General features: G+C 41.5%; 1 protein-coding gene across 1 annotated transcript in view; it reads right to left on the bottom strand.

Annotated features, from left to right (window-relative positions):
• DOCK8 (dedicator of cytokinesis 8) overlaps positions 1-17,058 on the bottom strand; it is a 234,866-nt gene that overhangs the window by 46,585 nt on the left and 171,223 nt on the right. Inside the window, 4 exon segments of the mRNA XM_038527147.1 lie at positions 299-468; positions 6,141-6,280; positions 8,519-8,674; positions 14,991-15,104. Of these exon segments, the coding sequence (XP_038383075.1) occupies positions 299-468; positions 6,141-6,280; positions 8,519-8,674; positions 14,991-15,104 (580 nt within the window).

The following is a 17,058-nucleotide window of genomic DNA, read 5'->3' as shown; positions in this document are numbered from 1 at the left end:
CATACTATATGACTATAGTCCTTTAAAAAACAAATGAAAACCTTATTGGGACCCCTCCAAAAAAAAAAAAAAAAACCCCAAACCTAAAAAAAAAGAAAAAAAACAAAACAAAAAAAACCCCAAACCTTCCCAAACCCAAAAACTCATTGGAATCTATGTGAAAAAGGTCTGGAGACCACTGCTGTGGAAAACCGCTCACACAAACATATCAGCATTAGAGCTAATAACAGAAACTTCATGCCAGTAGAGCATCTGGCAGGGGCCCCCACCGATCCAAAGGACACAGAGGCATCGTTACCTGTAAAGTCATAGAGTTGTGGCAAAGCATCCAAAATGATACCAACCAAAGGCAGGTAGAGGGCAGCGATTTTGACCTTCACTTCTGGTTTGACACAGCGTGGGTCCAGGTCGTGAGAGCTCAGAAGGCTATGGATGGCACTAATCGCCTTCCTTTGCACTTTGCTGATCCTATCGATACAACACAGAAAGTTAGATGTTATGGTGAAGGGAGATTGACCAAAATGCTCTTAAATAAGGAGGAGTCAGAACACTCCTGAACATTGGGGTAACATGTGAAAACCAAGCAAAAGAGGGTAGAAGTATCTAGAATCCAGAAACAGATTGCTTGTGTTCTGGTCCTGGGTCTGCTGTTATGATGTTTCAAAAGTCCATCATATTGTAACATTCAGTACTTTGTTCTTTTTTATTGTTGAGTAATATTCCATTGTGTGGACAGATATTTTATTTTTATTTATTTATTTTTAGATATTTTATTTTTAGAAAGAGAGAGAGAGGTTGTGAGGTGGGGGAGAGGGGCAGAGGGAGAGAGAGAGAATCCCAGGCAGGTTCCATGCTCAGCGCAGAGCCCAACATGGGGCTTGATCTCAGGACCCTGAGATCATGACCTGAGGTGAAATCAAGAGTCGGACGCTTAACAGACTGAGCCACCCAGGAACTCCAGATCACATTTTAATTACTCATTCATCAACTGATGGACATTTGGATTATTTTCACTATTATGAATTATCAATGTTGCTTTGAATATTTGTGTAAAAGTTTCTGTGTGGACATAAGCTTACTTCTCTTGGATACGGAGTTTACTTCATACCTCAGAGTAGAATTACTGGATTTTATGGTAACTCTATGTTTGACCTTTAGAGGAACCACCAAACTGTTTTATTTCCTTTCCTTTTTTTTTTTAAGATTTATTTATTTGAGAGAGAGAAAGCACGAGCAGGGGGAGGGGCAGAAGGAGAGGGAGAAAGAGAGAGTGTAGAGCTTGACTCAGGGCTTGATCCCAGGACCCTGAGATCATGCCCTGAACTGCAGTGAGATGCTTAATCACCACCATGCATCCACCACCAAACTGTTTCCAACTGTGGCTACACCATTTTACATCACCCCCACACCTGAAAAGTTTCCATTTTCTCTCTGTCAACACTAGTTAATATTTATCTTTTTATTACAGCCATCCTAGTGGGTATGAAGGTGCCATGGACTGAATGTTTGTGTCCTTCTAAAATTCATATGTTTAAATGTAATCCTAGTGTGATGGTATTAGGAAGAAAGGCCTTTGGGAGGCGATGAAGTCATGAGAGTGGAATCCTCATGCATGGGACTAATGCCCTTATAAAAGACCCTAGAGAGTTCCCTTGCCCCCCTGCCCTTCTGCCATGTAAGAATACAGCAAGAAGATGGCCATCTATGAATTGGAAATGGGTCCTCATCAGACACTTAATCTACCAGCACCTTGGATCTTGGGCTTCCCAGACTCTAGAACTGTGATAAATAAATGTCTGTTGTTTATAAGCCACCTGGGCTATGGTATTTTCATTACAGTTGCCTGAAAGAACTAAGAGAGAAGGGGAATTTGTCTGGTTTTGATATGCATTTATTTTCCTGATGGTTAATGATGTTGATTTTTTTTTTTCTGTGCTTATTGGTCATCTCTTCTTTGGTGCTGATTCTTGCCTTTTAAAAAATGGGAGTTATTTGTCTTTTTGTTATTGAGTTGTGAGATTTAAAAATTATATAAAGAGAGGGGCGCCTGGGTGGCTCAGTCATTTAAACCTCCAACTCATGATTTTGGCTCAGGTCATGATCTCATAAGTCATGAGATCAAGCTGGATGTCGGGCTCCATGCTCAGTGGGGGAGTCTGCTTGGGATTCCCTCTGTCCCTCTCCTTCTACCCCTCCCACTATGTGCACACACACATTCTATCTTTATAAAATAAAAAACTAAATCTTTAAAAAATAATAGGCACAAATCCCCTATTAGATCTATGATATGCAGATACTTTCTCCCATTCTGTGCACTCTCTTTTCATTTTCTTGATAGTGTCCTATATAGCACACATGTTCTCACTTTCAAGAAGTCTAACTCAGCTATTTTTTTCTTTTATTTTGCCTTTCTGGTGTCAGGTCTAAGAAGTCATTGCCTAATCCTATTTCATGAAGATCATCTGCATGATTTCATCTAAGAGTCTTATAGTTTCAGCACTTACATTGAGGTCTTTGACCATTTTGAGTTAACTTGTGCATATGGTGTGAGATGGGGACCTAACTTCATTCTTTTGCATGTGGATACCCAGTTGTGCTAGCACCATCTGTTAAAAACACTACTTTTTCCCCCTTGAATGGTTTTGGCACCCTTGCCAAAAGTCAATTGACTATAAATGTGAGGATATATTTTCAGACTCCTAATTCAATTGCATTGATCGATATGTCTGTCTTTATGGCAGAAGCACTACTATTGCTTTGTAGTAGGTTTTGAAATCAGGAAATGTGAGTCCTCCAATTGTATTTTTTTTTTTCAAGACTGTTTTGGCTATCTTTGGCTATCTTGAATTTTCATATGACTCAGGATCAGCTTAGCAATATCTGCAAAGAAGCCAGCTGGAATTTTGAGAGGTGGTGCACTGAACTTGTAGGGCTTTTTGGGGAGTATTGCCATCTTAACAATATTAAGTCTTCTGATCCAAGAATATGTCAAGAGTCTCCACTTGTTTAGCTCTATTTCCTTCCAAAGTGTTTTATAGTTTTTGGTGTACAAAAACTTATACTTCTTTTGTTTAAAAAAATCTAGTCCTAAGATTTTTGTTATTTTTTGGAGCTATTTTAAATGGAGAAGTTTTCTTAATTTCATTCCACATTGTTTGTCACAAGTATATGGAAATATAATAGATTTTTGTATATCAATCTCATATCTTACAACCTTGCTGAACACATTTATTAACTTTAATAGGTTTTTAGTGGGTTCCACAGGATTTTCTATAAATAAATCATGTCATTTGTGAACAGAGATAGTTTTACTTCTTCCTTCCCAATATGGGTGTCTTTATCTCATTTTCTTGCCTACTTGCTCTGGATAGGGCTTCTAGTACAACAACGAATAAAACAGAAGTAACGAGAGTGGATATTCTTAATCTTGTTCCTGGCCTTAGAAGGAAAGCAATCAAAAAAGAAAAAAAAAAAAAAAAAGAAAGAGAAAGAAGGAAAGCAATCAGTCTTCCACTAATAAGTATGAGGTTAGCTGTGGGTTTTTCATAGATGCCCTTTATCAGGTTGAGGAAATGCTCTTATATTCCTATAGGATTTGTTGAGTGCTTTTCAAGAAAGGGTATTAGATTTTGTCAAAATCTTTTTCTTCATCTATTGAGATGACTGAATGGGTTTCATCCTTTATTCTATGCATGTAGTGTGTTTTATTAATTGATTTTCAGATGTTAAACCAATCTTGCTACAGTGTATAATCCTTTTTATATGTTGTTAAATTCAATTTTCTAGTATTTTGTTGAGGATATTTTGGTCTATAGTCATATTAGTGTGCACTTTTCTTGTGATTTCTTTTGTCTGTTTTTGGTATCAGGATAATAGATAACAACCTCATAGAATGATTTGGAAAGTGTTGTGTCCCTTTATTTTTTGGAAGAGCATATGAAGGATTAGAATTAATTATTTAAACATTTGGTAGCATAACACAAAGATGCTAATTTTCACATGCTTGCAAAACACTGTGGATTTGATGATCTGTGGACACTCGTGGGCACCGCCAGTTAAGGGGGAGGGTGTTCCAAGGAGACCGATTAGAAACTGGAGCCATGGCTCCTTTCAGAATTCCAAATACTGAGACATGTCCCACTGGCCCTTGCCCTTCATATGGGCAGGTGTTGGTGAGTCTCTTAATTGTCTTGGCAGCAAAATGAAGTACTGATGAAGAGGAAGTACTATTAAAGAGATTTTTCTGAGGTTTTAGCCCACATGGTAAAGTCACTAATAAGTATGTGACAGTATTTCTAATGAATTTCCAGGGGAGTAACTGACAACCCAGAAATCAGGGATTATTGTGTTGCCAAAGGAGAGACACTCTTAATTAGCTACCCTCTAGGGGGTAGAAAAGGTGCTGTGTGTATATGTGTGTGTGTTTGAAGAATGTACCCACCTGCCTGAACATAATTGCTCGATGACCTCTGAACATACTCTACTCTGTTGCTAGTAAAATAACAGCAACAATTTCATGAGGAATCAAAATAGATGGCAGGCCGGTTTCCCTTGATATCTCACTAGAAGGGAAATGGAAATTAGAAACTTCTGCTAATGTAAATACGAGTACTTTCAGAAATCATGTGGATCAGTGCTAGCAAAGTACAATTAAGCAAAAGCGTGTGCATGTGTGTGTGTGTGTGTGTATGTGTGTGTGTTTGTCCCTGAAGGTGACTTTTTTTGTGCTCCAACCTCATTCTTAACACCATATGGATCAGGGCACTTTGTGTTGCTATGGAAATTTATGTTAGTTATCAGGTAGAAAGTTCTACTGAGAAAATTGAGAGGAGTGCAGTTAGGTTTGAGAGAAGATGAGATTGAAGCTCTCTAAGGATGCCCTCAGGACATGGATTTCTAGAAAGAGGCAGAATTTAGATTGAAGAACATTTGGTTTCCACACTGACCTCCCAGGAGGCAGAGACAGACATTCATCTGGCCGACAGCAGTATGGACAAAGTGCTTAGGATATGTTTGTGAGTGCAGTTCACATAAGCCAAAGGTGCTCTGGTCATTGTTTCCTTCACTAAATTACAAGCACTTAAGAGAAAACTTGAAAACTTCCAATTAGACAAATATCTGTAACATATAGCATCACTGTCACTAATCAGATACTTTATTCCAGAAGCTTCTTGAGCAGACAAGGTAAGATGAGAGGAGTTGTAGGAAGAAGTTTTCCAGGGAGAGAACACCCTGGAAAAGGACTCAGGAGACCCTGGCTCTAGATGTGGTTCTGCTAAGTGACTTTGGGCAAGCTCCTTCAATCCTTTGTGCCTAACCTGAACACCGAAAGGGCTGAGTCTGATTATCTTCCAATCCTAATGATCTTTGGATGTGAGTCTCTGAATGGTGAGTTCTTTGGGGGCAGGGAACTTTGTTCTGTGCACTGATATATCTCTGATAGATGTCTGCCCCATGGTAGCCATTTGGTAACTGTTGAATGTGATGTATAATTTGGAACGCATTGTCTCCTTCCATCTAATTGGGCAGATGGTGGTTTTCTAATCCTATGGCTCAGGAACAGAGAGAGAGAAGGAAAGAAGAAGGGGTGGTCCAGCTCCATCCCTGTCCCTGGACTTCGAGACTGGATACTACCACATGCCCAGGCTTATAAAAGGTGAGAGGATTTCTAAGTCCTGGACCTGGGGCGTCTCTTTTAGCCTAGGAAGGTCTCTCTGCAAGAAACCTAATCTAGACACTGGGTGACTGCCTTCCCATCAGTTTGGCTTCCTTTGTCAACATTAAGCCAAGTGGCATCTTGCTGCTGCCTCTGTGTATACACGGATCACCTGGGGCAGAATTTATAAATGGCTTTGTTCCTAAGTTCACTAATCAAAGCATCCCTGGGAAGCCTGCTGAAATTGAAATTCATTTCTTTCAATGAATAAGTGGCTGGAAAAAGCCAGTTTATAGTTTCTCTCTGTCCCTCATGCCTTTCCACGTTCCTATCAGCACCTTTTTCTCAACATACGGATGCTTCCACTCTTCAGAACTGGTGAATGGTAGAGTTTTTCACCAAGTAAGAGAGGCTGGATTGCGAAACCCTTTTGTTTTTTGTGGGCTTTTTGCTTTGTATTCCAATTTACATGCCAGCAACATACCCTTCTCCTTCAGCATCCAGGGCAGCAGCCAGTTCAGTAAAGAGAAGTCCAGTGAGGAAGTGCTGCTGACGGTACTCGGGAGTCAGATCAAACATGCTGGCAATCTTCTGGTCCTGGAAACTGGAGCAGGAGCTAGAATTCTATAGAAATGCAAACCATAAGAGACTCTTAATCATAGGAAACAAACTGAGGGTTTGGGGTGAGGGGCTGAGGGGGCTGGGAGGCTGGGGGGCTGAGGGGGCTGAGAGGCTAGGGGGCTGGGGTAATGGGATGATGGACGTGAAGGAGGGCACGTGATGTTATGAGCACTGGGTGTGATATAACACTGATGAATCACTGAACGCTACCTCTGAAACCAGTAACATTATGTACAGATAATTAACATTATGTGTTAATTAACTGAATGAAATTAATACAAATAATTGAACACAAATAATTAACATTATATGTTAATTAATTGAATTTAAATTACAACAGAAAGAAATGCAAGGAGCAGTTCCATGAGTAACAAGAACTGGAATTAAAATCACATTGGCCAGTGTCTATGGAGGGCATGGTGCTTCCAGGGGGGAGGCTTTGTAAGCACTTCCCAGTGATATTCCCCAGGTGGGGGCCCTGCTTCCAGTGGTCACTCTGATTTCCTTTTACAACAGACCGAGAACTGTCAATTGGGAAAGATGAAAATAAAGCCCCCGGGGTCTCTCACAAAATGACTGATACTCCCCCACCCCAGTTCAGAAGCCAAGATTAAAGTCCAAGGATATCATGTGGATAGAGAATCGGGGACTGTGTCCCTTGCTGTGGCTTTGAGCTGGCAATTCCTCTCCTACAAGCTGCCTCCCTTACTAGAGGCCCCAGTTTGCTCGGCTACACTTCCGAGTATGGCTTGCACACACTGCCTGAATTCAACTGGCTGGAACCAGCAGTGGTATCAGGCAGGAAGTGTCAGACTTACCAGTCCTAGACATTTCCTGTGTTATCTTGGGGATATACATCGTATTGCACTAAAGGAATCTAAAGTGACTTTGGAAATCCTTTACAGCTGGGTGGGGCTGGGCCTTGCCCTGGGTTTGCTAATTCCCTGGGGCAGTCAGAAGGGAACTGTGGCAGAGGACCCAGGGCAAAATTAGCACATTTGGAACTGCTGCTGTAAACCAGATCCTCCCCAATTCACACTGAGATGGTCATGTGGCTGACAACTGCCTCATGTCACCTGACATAAATGGCTGAGTTTTCTTTTTTTTTTTAATTGGTAAGACAAACCTTCACTTTTGTGTTAGTATCAAGGGATCTCCAACAAAAATAGAAACTAATCTTGCTGGGCTGCCCTGAGCCTCTGATTTGTCACCTATAAATGGAATGTGATTGTAAAACAGCATTTCCTTCAAGTTTTTCTAGAGGGCACTATCTCTTGAGAAATCTATGGAAGAAAAAAACAGGTTTCCAATAGTTAAATAACTTTGGGAATCAATGCTTATTAAATACTTTTCTCCTCCACCCTTTGGGTATTTACAATTTACACTAACCAATTAGAGATTCTTGGGTGGCTTACTGCAAGCAAACCTGTTAACACAGGGTTTTCAAAACTTATTTGACTCTGGAATTCTGTATTTGTATAATACCTCTTAACATCCAGTAGAATCTGGGTCCCGCTGACCCTAACCTGTGAGAAATTGCTACAAAAAAAGATTGGCTATGTCAGTCAGAGCCTTGTTTCTAAACACTATATAAGCATTATTTTTTTGTGGCAGATAAAGAACAAGACTCATTAGAAATACATTCTCTATAAAAGAGACTGTGGATTAGTTTATGACAAGGTCTTTTTAGTGCTTCAAGAACTAAATTATCTGTAGTATAATTCAAGATGGACTCGTCTTACACCCAAATCCATTTTATAACAGTATCATTAGAAAGTTCTAGGACAGCTCAAAGACATAATACAGGTGTTAAAAATCACTAGTAGATCATTTTGGAATTAATATAAAGGAATACACAATTTCAGAAATTTTATAGTTCTAGGGTTCAGGAAAAGGAGTGAGCAAAGAAGATGCTCACTTTCCACCTAACATGGGAAGATGACTGATGCCAAAGGAAGCTATGTGACTTTCCTATGAATTTCTAAATTTTCATAATGCATATGGACTCCTTGCTCTTCCTGGCCTCAGGTGGGACCCTTGAGCCTAGGAAGAAACCAATCCTGTAGCTTGTAAATGATCAGTTAGTGCAACTTTGGTACCATACTTGTGTGTATCTGGACCAACTGATCCAATGTGAATATCTTGATTTTCCTTTTAATTAATAAGATCAACCTTTATAGTAATAAAAGACTAAACTAATTAAATGAAATAGCTTGAGGAATTCTTTCAGTAGCTGATCACCTGGGAGGAGATGGAGGGGCAGGGGGATGCTGGAGCAGTATCAGCATTCATAAAGAAGAGGTTCAGATTGAGGTAATGCTCATGGCTGCAGAGGATTCTCAGAAACTCCAGCCTCATGGAAATGAGCGTTGGAAGGTTGTTGAGCTTGGCTGACAGCTGGGAAGAAAAATGAAAACAGGAAAGATGTGTTTATTATAAAACAAATGGAGTTGAAGTTGGCAGATACAAAAATCTACTCTCTCCAGATTAAGACAAACAATTTAATAAAAATTAATGGGACAGTGCAATGGATGGAAAGCTCTATATTACAGGGAGGCCCAATGGGTTTTCACACATTACTGTTCCCTTTAATAATTCTAGCCTAACAGCAGTCCAAAAGGTGGATTCTTGACCCAACCCCCACCCTTGTCAAATCTATCACCCTGTGGCAAACCTGTGTTGCAAATATTCTGGGGGTATGTCTTCAGTGTAACATAATATCATTAATTTCACAAAAACGCCACTGTGTCTGAGAAGCTAAATGAACGGAGCTGACCCCATATGGGGCCACACAAAACTAATGGAATATGACTGGGTGATTCTAACACCACAACTGTTCTTTTGTAGTTTCTAATTAAAGACTTCAGATGGGGAGTGCTCAGACCAGTTCCCTAGATAAAGGCATCTTATTACTGAGGAAAGTATGTATTCCCTGCAAAAAAGTTGCTGAGTTTGCCCCAAAGTAAGACGAGAGGAAGGGGAGGAGAAAGAAAGAGAAAGCTGGAAGAGTTATGAGGAAAAGTCTTTCCTCAAACAACCAAACCATGCAAAGTACAGCATGAGGAAAACAGTCAATGATGCTGCAGTAACATTGTATAGTGGAGACTATACTTGTTGTGGTGAGCACTAATAATGTACAGAATTATTGAATCATTATGTTGTATACTTGAAATTAATATTGTAATTAATTTTACTTCAATTAAAAAAATTAAGCAAAAACAAACCAACTGTGTAATAAGCAATGAAAAACTAGCAACAATAACAAAATAAAAGAGATCATTTGCTTCCCTCAGGTAAGGTGACAATGAAGACCCAGACTTTATGGGCTATGACTCAGAGGCAGCTTCTTTCAAGGCAAAGTAGGGAAAGGAGGACTATGACGGACCTTGAGCCTCTTGATATATCATCATAAACACCCTCGTGCCCCAGCGAGGGAAACCAAGCATCTCATCCTTGTGAACAGACATGCCTCCTCTTTATGCATTTTGAGAGCAGTTTTATAAATGACATAATTTAAATCAGCAGCATATTTTGGGCCATTTTTGGAGAAGCCATTGTGTTGTGGGTCATTCTGCCTAATAGGATTAATCAATCCGTAGTTAGACTTTAACTTAACACAAATGAATACCGTTATGTATTATGTAAAAAATAAAACATGTGTAAACTTTTGTGTAGGAACAGTTACCAGAACCTGTGCTCTTTGTCCATGTGTCTTGATGGCCACTGACTTTGGACAAATGGAGCCACCAGCAAACTCAACTGATTAGAACTCAATCTCGTGTCCCTCACTTAATGGTCACTCACCAAGAGTTTCTAATTAAAGGCCTATATTCTGACTGGTTTGGGATCAAACCAGTCAGAACGCAAAAGCAAAAGATATTTGTGCCTGAAAGAAGGCCACAGTATAGGTCTTAAATAGGTCCCTTGAGATTTCATTAAAGACAGAAATTAAAAAAAAAAAAAAAAGATTGTATTTATTCATGAAAGACACAGAAAGAGAGGCAGAGACACAGGCACGAAGGAGAAGAAGCAGGCTCCATGCAAGGAGCCCGACCTGGGACTCGATCCCAGGAATCCGGGATCATGCCCTGAGCCAAAGGCAGATGCCCAACCACTGAGCCATCCAGGTGTCCCAAAGACAGAAATTTCAAAAAATATTTCTGGTGATGGCTAGAAATGAGTAAGATGCGGTTCTGGAAACATCCTCCGCAAAGGTCAGGACCCAGGGTAGTGGTCTCAGTGTCACTACTCAAGGGATGGGTATTAATTAAGTGGCACATTAAAAGTGACATCTAGGGCAGCCCGGGTGGCTCAGTGGTTTAGCGCTGCCTTGTGATCCTGGAGACCTGCTCTTTGTGAAATCCCCGAAGGCTCAAAAGTTGGTCTCTTATCAAAAATACCTGCCCGCCAAAGGATGGCCCCCAAGTTATGGAAGACAAATCCAACTGCCCTGTCTGCCGACACTTTGCCAAAAAGGGCCACTGTCGATATGAGGACCTCTGTGCCTTCTACCACCCAGGCATCAATGGACCTCCTCTGTGAGACTCTGCCTTCCCATCCAGGCTGGAAGGAGCCCTCTGACCTAGCGGCCATATACTTCCCTGTGGCCCTGTGACGGCTACTGTGAGGCTGTTCCACCCAGCACCCTCAGTCAGTGACACCCACCCCCATCTGCCACCTCCCCAATTTGGGGTCCAGAGTTGTGTTTCATCACTGGTGCCCAGCGTATGGCCTTTCTTCTGATCCAGCCTCCAGAGACTCGCCTTCAGGACCCCACCTTTGCTCTCTTCAACTGCCTCCTGGATCCTCTTCCCCTTCACCTATTGACTGCTGAACAGGAAGTATCTTTGGTGCTGTTTCTTATGCATCTGCCCACCCAGCTCTCGGTACTGCTCTCAGTTCCTAAGAGCCCTGGAGCAGTTTCCTACCATTACCTTCTAGCTGCTTGTTTTAAGTCCTTTTTATGTGACAAACCCTACCCCTAAAATTGCCAGTTGCTTTGTGAAACTCACCAGTTTGGGGTGAAGTACAGATGACTGGGCAGAGTTACTCCCTGAAAGGCCACTCTCCCTGCTTTTGGATTTTGTAGATCTTGCGTCAGTAGCATGATCCCCACCGCTCTGGTCTGTGATCACTATGCTTTGTGAAACTGTGCATCCCCTCATACATAGCCTTTTTCAGTGTCCAAGGCATCATTGTGACTTCCCAACACTAGAGTAAGTTTTTCTGCCAACATGAATGAGGCTCTTGATGCCCTCTAGACTCTCCACACCTCCCAACATGAGAGAATTGTGAAACTTTCTGCAAGACTGCCTCCCTGGTTTCCCCATCCTCCTGGTGTCGGTTTTTCGGGGTTTGACCAAGCCCATGAGATGTCCTCTAAAGTCTCTTATGGGCTATCCTATCTCCTCTCCAGACCACTTTAGTTAGAGTACGTCATTGTGAGGCTACCAGCCCTTTTGTCTGAATTCTGTGAATTTCCACCTGGCCTACCCTTGGGTGGAACCTGGATGGAACTGTCGCCTTCATCTAACCTTCTTCCCTACATCCCTGGTACTGGTTGTTTTCTGTGAAAATGGCCGCAAACAGGTTCAGTTTTGCAGTAACCCTGAGGAAATGGGTCAGGAGTTGTGTGGGCAAGAGGGAAGGATGAGAGTCGTTGGAAATTTGAGAATGAATTTTTTTTCTTTTTAACATTTTTTATATTAGTAATAAACTCAGTGGAAACAAGCATTTTCCTCAAAAAAAAAAAAAGAAAGAAAGAAAAGCTAGGTTTTTTGTCTATTGTGAGTGACTATTTAAAAAAGGCTAAAATCATACTCTTTGTCATAAAGCAGAAAACAAGATAGGGTGTTTGAATGAGGGTATGCAAAATGATAAAATCCAAGGATTTTGGAAGACTATAACTTGGCTCAAGTATGATGTTCATACTGTCTCTAGATAGCTGGGATTAATGAATGGAATCACCACTGACTACAGTCAGTTACCACTTCAGGCCTGAGCGCTACACTAATTATGCTAAACAATATCCACAGACGTCACTGCAAGCAGACCATAGAATCAAAATGTTAAAGCCTGAATAAATCTAACTCAGCTCTGGCTTTTTGCAGATGAAAGAGCTACTGATGCAAATGTTAAACTGCCCAAATCACAGACTAGTTTAATGGCATCACTGGAATTAGAACACAGGTCTCCAAATTCCAAGTCTGAGGCTCTCCAGAAGCTGACACGGAAAAAAGGAAGAAAGAGAGGGTAAATCAGAAACACAGCCTAACTTAAAAGAAAAGGAAAAGACTGAAAACAGAGAGAGAGAGAGAAGAAAGGAAAGCAAAAGAGAAAATTATAAAGTGCCTCTGTGGGGCAGGCGGACATCTCCTTTGGACTGCCTTGTTTGCCTTTTGGTAATGAAGAGTGTCCATGAGTGATGAAGATTCTCTCCTTCACCAAATGTGAGTCAGGCTCCTCTGAGCTGTTTTTCAAACAGGCCCACCCTTGGGCATGTCCTTGAGAGCTCGTTCTTAGCAAGGATCCTGCTAAATCTGTTTAGCCAGTCCTCTCCAGCCTCGATCTCGGACCACCTTGATATCTGACCAATTCCTCATCCCTAGTTCCTCACCACTTTCCAGGTGGTTTCTGGTCCCCCTGGCCTGTCTCCAGCAAGAATCCCTGGTAGGTTGGTTTAGCCAGAATCCTCACTTCTGATGCTTCTGCTTACTCATTTTTCATCCACTAATTACCCCCACTCTTGCTCCCTGGCTGTAAGTTCTCATTTTTCCTTATATTTATAGCTGAGCCCAATCTCCTGTACCGTGAAATCCCATTGCAACGGTCCCCACACCTATCTCTATGGCCCTGAGGAAGTGTCATGAGTAATTTTTTTCTTTAAAAGTAGCTAGCCTTGGGCTATTGTGGTGTTTAGTATCTCCTTTCTATATATCCAAATTTAAGTTTTGAAAAATGGATTAACTTATGATCACAATTCATCCAATGACCTATTTTGGAAAACTTATTAACTCATGTTTGCAATTCATCTGATGTCCTATTATCCTAAACAACCTGAGCGGAATGGCAAAGAGGAATGACATAGTCCTCCACCTCTTCATTCTGGTGGAATCTGAAACAGAAGATCCACTCAGGGGCAGGAGGTCAGGGCATGCAAGATATTGGTGTTCTGGGAATTCTCATGTTTCCTTAGGATTCTCTCTCTCTTTTTTAAAGATTTACTTATTTGAAAGAGAGCAAGAGAAAGAGAAAGTAAGAGAGCATGGAGCAGGAGAAGAGCAGAGGTAGAGGGAGAAACAGACTCCCCACTAAGCAGGGAGCCGGATGCAGAGCTTGATCCCAGAACCCTGGGATCACAACCTGAGCTGAAGCCAGATGCTTTACCAATGGAGTCACCCAGATGTCCCCAGGCTTCTCTTTTTACAGGTCCGTTTCCTTATCAGGAGTTCCTCTAGAAAAGTCATGGTCTTTTGAGGGGGACAGGGAGAAATCCTTTTTTTTTTTTTTTTTTTAAGATTTTTTTTTATTCATAGGAGACACACAGAGAAAGAGAGAGAGGCAGAGGCAGAGGGAGAAGCAGGCTCCATGCAGGGATCCCGATGTGGGACTCGATCCCGGGTCTCCAGGATCACGCCCTGGGCCAAAGGCAGGTGCCAAAATGCTAAGCCACCCAGGGATCCCAAGAAATCCTTTTATTCTACAAATGAGGCAATGAGACCCAGACAAGTTGAATGAATGACTTAGGGTCACTAAGAGAAGAACCACAGAGAGCCAGGCCTGATAGAACAGAGGAATGAATCCATTGTACCCTGGAGTTGGGTAGATGTAGCTCTTTCCAACCTAGACAAGTTCCATGACTCTTTAAAACCTCAACTTTATCATTTGCCAAAGGTAGACGACACCTTGCAAGGATTAAAGATACTATTTCTATAAAATGTTCAGCACAGTGCCTGGTTCACAGGAAGAAGCCAGATGTGGTGACAGTGCTGGTGATGGTGGAGGGTCTGGGTGGTAAGGGCAGTTGGAGGTGGTGACAGTGCTGGTGGGTAGTGGTGACAGTGGTAGTGACAGTGGTAGTGGTGCCAAAGGAAGAATATGCAAGGAAAGGAGAAGCAACAGTAGCAACCAAACACTACTGATATTACTACTGCTGGAACAGCTGAAAGAAGATGGTGAAGAAGAGCAGAATCCGACTTAAAAATCTGAGGAGGTGGTGGTACTGCTAAGACACTCTTACATTGTAAATACTTGCTTTCTGCTCAGTGAGGTTCAGTCTCTCTGGCTGACTTCATCGGGGTTCCTGAAAGCCAGAATTCTACAATCACATTGTAATTAACTACCCTAGTATGTGAAAAGAGACCTCATACTTTGAGTTCTAGACCCAGTGTGTGACTGAACACTACCATCACATGGTTTTTGTTAAATGTTCCAATGAAGAAGATCACTCAGAAGATCCTTCCAATTGTCCCACATTTACTTGCTGACCCTTCTGGGCTGGGCTGGCAAACTCTCCAGGAATCCGTGTGAACCAGTGTGTCTAGCGGTGCCCACAGCAGGAAACAAATGACATAAAATAAATGCTCACCAAGCCCAGAACGTACAGGAGTCAAGCTAACTTGGCCATGGGTATGTATGGCAGCATGCCATGGCAATGAGCATGACACTGGAGAAGGAACCAGAACAGCACAGCGATTGTCTGTGGGACACTCACCTGGTTACAGTAATGTTTGATGAGGTTAAATACGAAGCCCCGATCCATGAGTGAGAGGAGGTCATACAAGAAGAAAGCCAGGCTTATGTTCATCTTCTCTGCCTGTTCAGTTTCCTTAAAAACAAACCAATAGTTTGCAGAAAACCCTGATCGTGAACCACCAGGTCCCTGGTGGGAAAGCGGGAACAGACAGGTCCTGTTATTTCAGCCACTACCCCAGGGAAGACACTGGGCAAAGCTGGTGAAGCTGCAAAGTTGCAGCAAATATAAGTCAGCCCTTAGCAGGTGCCAGGAGTGTTAGGTTCAACCAAGCAATTCTTCATTTACGATGCATATTTAGGTACATGTCCTCTGTCTTTTTTTTTCCCCTCCCTACATGCATATTTATATGTATATAATTGAGCTCGTTCTCTATACACAATATTGGGCCTTGAATTTTTTCATTCATTGTTATACAATGAACATCTTCCTACCTTTTTAGCATTTCTTCAAAATCTGTTTTTAATGGTTATCTTGTATTTATTTTTTTTTTTTTTTTTTTTTTTTTTTTTTTTTTTTTTATTTTTTTTTTATTGGTGTTCAGTTTACTAACGTACAGAATAATACCCAGTGCCCGTCACCCATTCACTCCCACCCCCCGCCCTCCTCCCCTTCTACCACCCCTAGTTCGTTTCCCAGAGTTAGCAGTCTTTACGTTCTGTCTCCCTTTCTGATATTTCCCACACATTTCTTCTCCCTTCCCTTATTTTCCCTTTCACTATTATTTATATTCCCCAAATGAATGAGAACATATAATGTTTGTCCTTCTCCGACTGACTTACTTCACTCAGCATAATACCCTCCAGTTCCATCCACGTTGAAGCAAATGGTGGGTATTTGTCATTTCTAATAGCTGAGTAATATTCCATTGTATACATAAACCACATCTTCTTTATCCATTCATCTTTCGTTGGACACCGAGGCTCCTTCCACAGTTTGGCTATAGTGGCCATTGCTGCTAGAAACATCGGGGTGCAGGTGTCCCGGCGTTTCATTGCATTTGTATCTTTGGGGTAAATCCCCAACAGTGCAATTGCTGGGTCGTAGGGCAGGTCTATTTTTAACTCCTTTAGGAACCTCCACACCGTTTTCCAGAGTGGCTGCACCAGTTCACATTCCCACCAACAGTGTAAGAGGGTTCCCTTTTCTCCGCATCCTCTCCAACATTTGTTGTTTCCTGCCTTGTTAATTTTCCCCATTCTCACTGGTGTGAGGTGGTATCTCATTGTAGTTTTGATTTGTATTTCCCTGATGGCAAGTGATGCAGAGCATTTTCTCATATGCATGTTGGCCATGTCTATGTCTTCCTCTGTGAGATTTCTGTTCATGTCTTTTGCCCATTTCATGATTGGATTGTTTGTTTCTTTGGTGTTGAGTTTAATAAGTTCTTTATAGATCTTGGAAACTAGCCCTTTATCTGATATGTCATTTGCAAATATCTTCTCCCATTCTGTAGGTTGTCTTTGAGTTTTGTTGACTGTATCCTTTGCTGTGCAAAAGCTTCTTATCTTGATGAAGTCCCAATAGTTCATTTTTGCTTTTGTTTCTTTTGCCTTTGTGGATGTATCTTGAAAGAAGTTACTATGGCCGAGTTCAAAAAGGGTGTTGCCTGTGTTCTTCTCTAGGATTTTGATGGAATCTTGTCTCACATTTAGATCTTTCATCCATTTTGAGTTTATCTTTGTGTGTGGTGAAAGAGAGTGGTCTAGTTTCATTCTTCTGCATGTGGATGTCCAATTTTCCCAGCACCATTTATTGAAGAGACTGTCTTTCTTCCAATGGATAGTCTTTCCTCCTTTATCGAATATTAGTTGCCCATAAAGTTCAGGGTCCACTTCTGGATTCTCTATTCTGTTCCACTGATCTATGTGTCTGTTTTTGTGCCAGTACCACACTGTCTTGATGACCACAGCTTTGTAGTACAACCTGAAATCTGGCATTGTGATGCCCCCAGATATGGTTTTCTTTTTTAAAATTCCCCTGGCTATTCGGGGTCTTTTCTGATTCCACACAAATCTTAAAATAATTT

This window comes from Canis lupus, chromosome 1 (assembly GCF_011100685.1).
Source record: "Canis lupus familiaris isolate Mischka breed German Shepherd chromosome 1, alternate assembly UU_Cfam_GSD_1.0, whole genome shotgun sequence".
Taxonomy (NCBI): domain Eukaryota; kingdom Metazoa; phylum Chordata; class Mammalia; order Carnivora; family Canidae; genus Canis; species Canis lupus.
The sequence above is the reverse complement of the archived record's forward strand: the minus strand, read 5'-3'. Positions and strand labels throughout refer to the sequence as shown.